At 43.5% G+C, this 9826-nt stretch overlaps 1 protein-coding gene across 3 annotated transcripts in view; it reads left to right on the forward strand.

The window, feature by feature from the left end:
* The window catches only part of SV2B (synaptic vesicle glycoprotein 2B), a 68475-nt gene extending 59067 nt beyond the window's left edge, over nucleotides 1-9408 (forward strand). For all 3 annotated transcript variants that reach the window (XM_039385925.1, XM_027719887.2, XM_027719885.2), the window contains 3 exons: nucleotides 638-838; nucleotides 3058-3217; nucleotides 4245-9408. In XM_039385925.1, coding sequence (XP_039241859.1) covers nucleotides 638-838; nucleotides 3058-3217; nucleotides 4245-4428 — 545 coding nt within the window. In that variant the 3' untranslated portion in view covers nucleotides 4429-9408. The remainder of the gene's footprint in view (nucleotides 1-637; nucleotides 839-3057; nucleotides 3218-4244) is intronic.
* Nucleotides 9409-9826: the final 418 nt, after the last annotated feature.

Below are 9826 nucleotides of genomic sequence, written 5' to 3' on the forward strand. Positions count from 1 at the left end.
ATCAGATAACTATTTTATCCATTTTCTGGGAAAAAGGATGATAGGGATCTGTGAGTTTGAGTGTGTGCTGGGTAATGAGAGTGATGATGGAAAAAGAAGAGGGTGATACTCCTTCAGGTTGTTCCATTAGTTGATTTTAACCACATGGCTTCCAGTGTCACTGGCTGCTGTGTGGCAAATGCAAAATTCAGCACTCAGACCTTGACAGCTTAAAGTAATGGCAAAATTCTCAGCTCTATTCAGTAAATTTGGCTTAAACTATAATTTTAACCAATTGGTGGTTGATGATTGTAAGTAGTAAAATAGTCATTAATTTATCCTAAAGAAGCTTTTCGTTTCTACTCTAATAAAGAACAAACTAAAATACCATGAAATCAAAGCCTGCATTGCCCTGTCCTTGTGTCATGGGAATACTGGTCCAGGTGACTCCAAAAATAAAAGGAGTGTGTGATCCTGCACGCACCAGGAGTCAAGGACACAGCTAGAGTTTGCCACTGAAATAGAAACTCCCTGGCCATTTGCATTTGATGAGGAGCTTTTCTTGGGTCTTTGATTTGGTTAGATCCTGGCTCCCATTGCTGCTATATGAAGGGAGTTCAGCCAAGCAGGGTCAAGACTTTGCCTCTTTCACTCACAGATCTCTACGAACACAAATTCATCAACTGCAGGCTCATAAACAGCACATTCATGAAGGAGAAGGAAGGCTGCCACATCGACTTTGAGGAGGACAATGATTTCCTGATCTACCTGGTCAGCTTTCTTGGCAGTCTGTCTGTCCTGCCAGGCAACATCATCTCTGCATTGCTCATGGACAAAATTGGGAGGATAAAGATGATTGGTGAGTGGGGACAATGGGTGATGGCACAGGCCATGGGTGGGAACACGGCCCTGTAAAAAAAGAGCTCACTGCATCTGCACACCAAGAGGGCTCTGCTGGGAATGAGTCATCCCCATATCAAAAGGAGCTGAAGCAAGTGATCTACCCCATCATGGTGTGCAAGTAACCTCCTCCCCACCTCCTCCCTCTGATTTTCTCTGTGTCTATGACATCCTACTTTTTATTTTATTTTGGCTTTTGTGTCAAATCCTTCATGTTTATCCACAGGTCAGAGCTGAAGCAGGACCTCTTAGTGCTGTTGAGTTGATGCTGAAGTCCAAAGCCTCTGTTTAAATAAATGAACACTTTGCTTGTAGCAATGAATATTCACAAATTTTATTTGATGTGGCAGCTTGACGGCCCAAGAGTTCCCTCTTTTATTTTTTCTGATTTTCAAATGATTGTACAAACAGCTTCAGGGACCATATGGTAAATTAACTGACCATGTCACAGCCAAGCAAGGTGCCACCCTTTAGCACTGTGGAATAAGTTACCGAGTTATCACCTTATCAGCTCTGTGAATACTTTGAGAATTTCTGCTGTTGATTCCTCCAGAGTTCAGACCTTTTTCTCCAGATACCATAGGAATCATGCCCAAAGGGACAGCTAAGGGATATATCTCAGGGGTAAGGGATGAATCACTCTCTTGAGCTCACCTCTCTCTCCTCTGAGAACAGAGGGAAGGTAAGTTGGTTTTTCTTCACCATCAGACAGGTTAAAGTAGAGCAAGATGACCCCATTGGTGTGTCAGGAATGTACCTTGGGGGAAATGAGCATTCATGTGGTGAATTTGGAAAAGACCCAAACAAACTAGAGGGTATGTGGGAAATAAAGGAAGCTGAATGACAATGAGATTGTCCATCCTACAAACATGTCAGCATTTTAGCATTCTCATCTGGAATTGAGATGACAGCTGGAACCCTAAATGCTTATTTCTTCTGCAAAATGAAGAGCACAGGACAAAAATTGGTAATGACACACTGAAACGTTTCACTATGGAATTTTCAATGGAAACAGCCTTCTGGCATCCCACCTGGATCACTCTGTTGAACATATTATTTTTGGTCAGCTTAACAGGAAAACTGTATTTTGCTTTTGTGTTATTTGCCTTTCTGGGACTTCAGTTCAGTTTTATTACGTCCGTCCAAACCTTCTCTTGTACAAAACAGCGGATCTGGTGCCCTCACGATGACCCTAATGCTGGTCTGTGCATTTTCAGCAGGGAGAAATATCCCACTGCACTATGGGGATGTGGTTTGGCCATGTACCATGGAGGAGAAGTGGACATGGGGTCCTGCCTGACAGCTTTTCATAAGCAGGGCACTGCAGTGGGAAGATGCAATGTAATGTCCAAAATGAAGCATTTTAGTTCCAGTTCAGCACCTGAATTATTTCAGATGGTGCCAAATTGGTTAAAAAAAAAACCAAAAAAACCAAAGAAAATTGTTTGGTTTTCAGGTAGTAAATGGAGCTATTTCAGTGATAACAGAACTTTCCAGTGAAAACAGTGTGATATTGCAAAAATTGCATCTTTCAGGTGAAAATTCTCAATGGGGTAGAAGGCAGTGATGTAGCTATTAATATTTCTAAATCTGAACTGTGCCTAACTGAGCATGAATGCTCTCACTTTCTCCCTTGGTGGTGTTCATAAAATTATGGCTCCTGTGCAAATGTGCCATGAAATCTAATGATGTTCTTATAATTAAAAGAGACCTCAAGTGCTTCATTCAAGTGACTGTAAATTATCCTAATTGGGACTAGAAATACGTCAAGTAACTTCAATATGATATGAAATGCACTAGCTTATCACTTGAAACTCAAGTTGAAAAGCCTTCACAATGATGCTTCCTCTTCATTGACTTTCATGTTTACTTACCTCTGCTCTTCCTGGGTCCCTCTGGAAGTCTGAGATGCTGGAAACCTGCCTGGAAAAGCCTGTCTTCGGAATCTTTGTAGAGTAGGACTATCAGCAAGATCATTGAGAACAGTTTCAAGCTGGTTTCCAGCATCAGAGAATGAGAGATAGGAAGGATCAAGGTATTTTTGGATTCTTACAGATTTAATTCCTATTGGGATGAAATGCCATTGCTTGAAAGCCATCTTTATCAGCAAATGTGTTTGCTCAATTGTGGACAGGGGATGCTGGTGCCAACATTTTTCTCTTGTTTTCTCCCCTGTAGGTGGCTCAATGTTGATCTCAGCAGTGTGCTGCTTCTTCCTCTTTTTTGGCAACAGTGAGTCAGCGATGATTGGCTGGCAGTGCCTCTTCTGTGGGGCCAGCATTGCTGCCTGGAACGCCCTGGATGTCATCACCGTGGAGCTCTACCCCACAGACAAAAGGTGCTCAGAATATTTCCCCTTTGAGTCTCCACATTCTGACTTTGTCCTCTTGGTTTCTGATGCAAAAAGCCACTCTAGAGACACGTAGATGGGGGAAGTGGTTATTTTATTTTATTCTATTTTGTTTATTTTATTTTCACCAGTCCTTCAGGGCTGTGTAGTCCTGGAGCTACATGGAATCAGCACAGACATCTGCAAACATAATTCTGCATGCATGGTGGGTTGTACACAGGGATCATGTGGGCCTGTGGAAATTATGGCCAGATAAATCATAGGGTCATGGAATCACAGAATGGTTTGGGTTGGAAGGGATCTTGAAATCATCTAGTTCGAAACCCCATGAAGGGACACCAAATGAAAAAAGTCCTCTGTCATTTCCATGGATGTATATGCAGGTCTGAGCTTTCAGACTGCATCCCCCAGACTCTAGTCATGGCTCATCGCTGGCAGCCTTTCCCTCCAAAACCCAGAGACAACCCTGGGCACAGAAAGATTTGGGACATGGGGCAACACAGGAAACTTCAGAAGAGTGTGCTGCAGATGAAAGCTTTCCTTACAACGTCATTATAAGTGCCTTTTTGCCCTTTTCAGGCTGTTGGGGAAGCCAGAAGGGAAGGAGAAGGACTGTGCATTGAAAGTAGTGTGCTTTTAGCTGCTGGGTGAAACAGGATTTGGAAGAGAGCTGTGGTTGCTTCTGTGGTGACTACCTACTCCAGGCAGCCCTTGGAAGAGGTTTGACAAGTTCTAGAGCAAGGCTGTGTCCTGCTGCCTTTAGGGAAGGCAAAGGCTGACATAGTGGGCCACTCTAGGGCTAGGAAGAATCTGAGATGGAAAGGAAAAAAGAGTGCACAGACATTCTTCTCATTCACACAGATGTGCAAAACAACAGCATCTATTTATCTATCTATTTATTCTGCTAAGTTTTATTTCCAACATAAGAGCATTCACAAAATTACCCATCCAGACCTTCTGTAGTTATGCCAGAACCTCTCTCCTCACCATTGCTTTCTGCATTTCCTCCCCACAGGGCAACGGCCTTTGGCATCCTCAACGGGCTTTGCAAGTTTGGTGCCATCCTGGGGAACTCCATCTTTTCCTCCTTCGTAGGGATAACCAAGGTGGTTCCCATCCTTCTGGCCTCCTCCGCTCTGGTTGGAGGTGGCCTGCTCGCTTTGCGCCTGCCAGAGACTCGAGAACAGGTCCTGATGTGAGCAACAGAGGCTCAAGGGTTCAGGGGGGGCAGACATAGAAGAAGAACAAAAAAGAGCCACGTTTGGAAAACCCAAAATGTTCATTTCTATACTGTTCTGTCAATACCTCAAAGCGAGGTGGCAGAGGAATTGAAGAGCCCGAAGGGATATAAACAAAACCCCATAGTTTCTGACCTTTTCACAGCCACGACTGGTGCATGCAGCTCCCACACACCCCTTGCAGAGCTTGGGTTCAACCTTGCCTACGCTGGGAGCCCACCCTGTCCCTCCCCATCCCACTGTAAGGACACCAGACGTAGCAGCGGCTCCGTGCATGTGTGACCCTGTGCGGGCGCCAGCGTGTCCGACAGGAGAGCAGATCCTCACCCCCTCCTGCCTTTGCCGAGCTGTGAGATACTGCCCGCCCTGCCCAGCCCTCCTTGGCAATCCATATCAGCTGTGCTCAGACACGAAGGGCATCCGAGGGGAGGCAGGTAACAAACTGCTGTAGGTGAGCTCCAGCAATAGGGGCAAGAGCTACAAATGTGGCCAGTGACCCAGTGTCTTGATTTTGGGGTTACCACCCCAACCGCCTGGAATAGTGTGAGAGTCCTGATTTCCAGAGGATTCAAGGATGGGTGCTTGGCTCTCTCAGAAGACTCAAGAGTTTCAAAGCCCTTTACTGTCTTCACTTGGGCACAGAGAATCACTAGGCACCTTCTTGGTCTGAGAGAGAAATATCTACATAATTTTATATATATATATATATGTATTTACACATACTTGCAAACATACATATACACATTGAAGTGGTCAGCTATTAAAATTTAGAATTTTTAATTTCTGTGCCCTTAAGAGGATTTTAAGAGAGACACTAAAAACTAATCCCAATAATTCAAGATTATCTGGAGTCATGACCAACTTAGTGCCACTTCATTCTTTATATCCAGACACCAAATATTTCAATGTATTGATGGCTGGGAATATATATTTCTATAATGATTAATTAGTTGTAGTTTTTTTCCTACAACTTTCACAGAGGAGAAATTGATATGCTGTTGGAGCATTCCACAAACCAAATGTGTACATATTATCCAGTGTAAATAAGGGATTTTTGCCTAATACCTAGAGTATGGTAACTGTGAATTTACCAGCATTTTAGCCATATTATTTAAAGAATATGATGCTTGACTTTCTAATATACTTGGGTCTCATTGAAACACTGTAAGCACAGTTACTTAAAGCCATTTAACTTGTTACACAGGGAATGCACACAGCAAGCTTTCACTGTACAGAACATTAAATTCTCCATTTAGTGGCACAGTTTAGTTTGATATCCTGTGAAGAACATTCTTGAAATTTGTGTGCCCTTTTTATCATACAAGTCCTGTTGCACCTAGGAGCAGAGTGAGTTGTGTATTTTAGAGTATGTTCACTTGGGAAGTCAGAATAAAATGCTTCCTGTTCAAAAACACACTAATGCTCACAATAGAGGAGATAACACTAATTAGATTCTTTCAACAAGCTCAGCAATAGACCAGAATTGATAAGAAACCATCACATAGCGCAGGGAATTTGTCCCACCAGGATATTTTGTGACATAAAAAGTTCTTTTGTACTTTTGTTCATGATCTTCCTATTTACCTTCCTTTGGATCCTCTTTGTTGCTTTTTTCCCCCTTGTTTGTTTGTTTGGGATTTTTTAAGAAAACCAAGGAAGGCTAGGCTGAAATCCTGCCTAGGACTGATGTCTCACACCTCTGCCTTTGGCTGCACAGGGACAGTCACTTGTACTCACACTGGCACCAGCCCAGCCCACGCTGCAGCTGTGGGAGTCAGTGAGGTGCTGCTGCAGAGGGCAGCTGAAGGACACACAGCAGGGTTAGATCACAAGCAGCAAATCCTTGCTGATAAGGCAAAAGCCTCTAATGAGCATCACTTTCATCATTGTGTCAATCAGGGCTAAACACTTCTGGAGTAGCGAGGCTACAATGGGCTGTTTGGGATTTTTGACATTTATTCTGAGGTTTATGAAATTGATAAAGTCACAAGCTGCTGTAATAGCAGAACTTATTATGCAGAATTTCTTCATTTTATGGGTAGCTTAGGGCCTTTTTTTTTTTATTTATCTTCAAAACAGCAAGGTTCCTTCTCTAAGGTAGGAGTGAATGTAATAATGTCCTTTGGCAGCAGTTCACAGCTTCTGTTCAGAATCCCAGCCCAGAACATGTTTTTTTTCTCTGAGAGTATCTGGTCCTTTTGCATGATAAGAAGCAGCTAAATATGTATTTTAACACAAAAGATCACCATGACTTTTAGGTTTCATCCATTTTGTTCGGCTGTGCTTGCCAATTACCATATTACAATTGGGGGACAGGAGGGGGAAATTTTGTTTCATTTGCTGGACTGTTCGTTTGTGCTGCTCTGTGGAGCAAGAACCTATTTATTTAAATATTTATTTTACATAGCACTCTCAGTTACTTATTACCCAATGCTCACAGAAAATCTATTTTTGTTCTCCATTGCCATTGTGCAGTGACCTTAATGACATAATTTATTTTGCAAAACTTCTCTATTAATTTTCAGAGAAGGAAGAAATTGAGGTCTTGAGGAGATATAAATGGCAAGATAGTATTAGGAAATATATCCAATCTTAGAAACCTTTCCTCTTTACAGAATGGCTTCCAGGCTGCTAAACTTCACTTCACAGACTAGCTGGGACAAAGTAAATAGCAATAGGATCTTGTTATCAATGTTACCTGGGCTACCCATGTGACTATAGAAACTTAGCATCCCTAAAATCCATGGGTCAGTCACTTGAGGCTAAGGGATGTTGCACGTGTGTTGGCACAAGGCTCCTATCCCTGGCTTGACCAGGGAGTTTGTGCCTAATAGTAGGAGAGAGCAAACACACACTGCAGCTGGTACAGGAGAGCCTGGGAAAAGACAACACTGAGCATAGAAGGAAGAAATGAAAAGAACTCGTATCACCTCTCTGAGACACCTACAAGTCAGGGGTCTGTGGCTGAACTCATCACTCTGGGTCCCATTATTCTCAGCTGAAAGGCAGAGGCAACACATATCACCATGCTCAGGCACCGTGCTGAGCTGAAGATGCCCTGGATAACCCTGCTTCTTCAGGAACAGAGAAATCCAGGGCAACAGCTCCAGCTCAGGCATTTGCCTTTGTGACACCCGAGCTGACACCTCCCATCCAACTTCAGTGCGAACAGGCGTAGTCAATACTCCCAAAGTGTTTATTGTCCTTGTCCTGGTGTAAATCAGCGTAGGCCTCACACTGCTGCTTTCCAGAGCGAAATGGTTGGTGGGTGCAGACCCCTCAACATTGGCTCTGGTTTGATTTGGGCTCAGTTTCAAGCCATGGGCTACCTGATAGGCTGAGCCTGAGTCCCAGAGTCCCAGAGCCCTGTTCAGGGGCAGATTTCTCATCAGGCACCTCCGCTGATGGCTCAGCTTTATTTCTTCTGTAAAATCAGCATTACACCTGCTGTGCAAGGGCCAGCATGCCTCTTCTATTGGTTCCCCTGCCCACGTTTGCCACAGTGAACAGTCTCTGTCTTGGATACACTGGACCATCCACAGAGAAAACTGCTGACCACGGGTCCCCTGGAGATCTCTGCAGAACGCTATTTCCACAGATTCATGAACTTTACTGCAACAGGGACACAGAGGACCAAGACAGAGGACTTGCCTTAAATCCCAAAGATCTCTGTTCTAGAGGACAGCTGGACCTCCTCATGGGTGCGTGGCACACCAGTACAGCCACTTATCCAGAGACATTGTGGCATAGGAAAGGTGAGTCTAGGGAACCCAAATGGACCTGCTGTGACTCAGTGTCTTCAGCTGTTCAGCCATGTAACGGGGGTCACAGGAGGAGACCTTTGCTGAGTTTCTGAGCATGCAGACACAGACATTTAGAGGGACACCAAGCATTGTTGATACTATTATAAAAGACCAGTGGTATTATAATGAGTTCTGCCTCCTTATACTCCTGTTGATTTAACAGGTTGTCGTATATTAATTTATTTACTTCAGTTGTGCAGGACAGCTCCTGTTACTGCCTTTGGCTATGCTATGTCCTAGTGATGGTGGCTGCTGCTTCTGCTGGGTGGGGTGATCCCCTTCTTGCCCATATGAACATCATTCTTTGAAATTCCTTGAAATGCTACATTGTTTATAAACAGTGGTGTATGGATCTTTTGGACTAAGAAAAGGATCATTCTTGGAGAACCCATACCCAGAGCCAGGTGTTCTGCACACTGGGAAGTGCTCAGGCATCCTGATGTCCTTCAGTGATATTGAAGAGGGGCACTGAGGGATGTTTCCCAAGCCTGGGAGTGGTCCAGCCCCAAGGTTGGATTCACAAAGGGACACAAAGTGAGGCTGCATGGAGCTGAGCTTTCTGCAGATGTGCAGGTCGGTCTCCTCCAGGTCCTGCTTTGAGACCTCCAACAGCAGAGTATACTCTGATGCTCTTAAGGAGGCCTTGGGTCCATTTATATTTACTGCTTAAAGTCCTTTGACTTTCCAAAGGGCACACAAAACCCAAGAGGATATTTTTAGGTTATGTAGATTTGAGCCCTATACATTTTATTTTCCATTAAGTTTCTCCCCGTTTCTCACCCTTGTATTAGCAAATGCTGCTTTTAGGAAGAATCACGCCTGGGAACTGTGAAGGAAACAAAATGAAATAAATTTCTTTGCTGTATGTGATGCTAGTGCTGTATAAATGTACACACACTGCAAGTCCCATTGTAAATAACACCCGGTGTCGTGCTTTAATGCAAAGTTTCATTTAGATGTTCTGTCAACTCTGTGTGTGAAATAGCCAATTCCAGTCCCTTGGTTCCTTTTCTTCATTTAAAACCTTCTTTTATTTTTTTTATTTGATCTGTGTCTGGTTGTCACTGGAAATTGCAGCTGTTCCAATGGACTTTGTTTTTGTTCTCTCTGTCACATTAAAAAGCTGGAAGAAAAAGAATGGCTCTTGTAGTGTTGGTGTTTAATGTGCACTTTGAGGATTTTTACAAGGGCTGTCATGAGTGACTTTGTATCCTGACAATGTGGGGGCTTCCTCTGATGTTTGCTACTTGTACATCCTTCCTCTCTCAAACAATCCCACCTCAATTAAGTCTCCCTTCTATCACGGTCCTTTCACACCGTGGACTTCCAAACACAATACATGAGAAAATCTTTACCCTGAAAAGTTTTCTGGTAGGAGGAAGCATGAAATATCTTTAAAGGCCGTGCAAGACCAAAAAGCTAAACTCTGCTTTGTAACAAGAATACATCCAAAAAAAACCCCACTGCTTCTTGAGGCTTGGCACACCATTTGACCACAGCATACTCCCTTATTGGATGTGTTTCTAAGGATGTGAGCTCTTGCTTTTTATTTGCAG

Source organism: Pipra filicauda, unplaced genomic scaffold (genome assembly GCF_003945595.2).
Source record: "Pipra filicauda isolate LSUMZ 115617 unplaced genomic scaffold, ASM394559v2 scaffold44_size3831614_pilon, whole genome shotgun sequence".
Lineage (NCBI taxonomy): Eukaryota > Metazoa > Chordata > Aves > Passeriformes > Pipridae > Pipra > Pipra filicauda.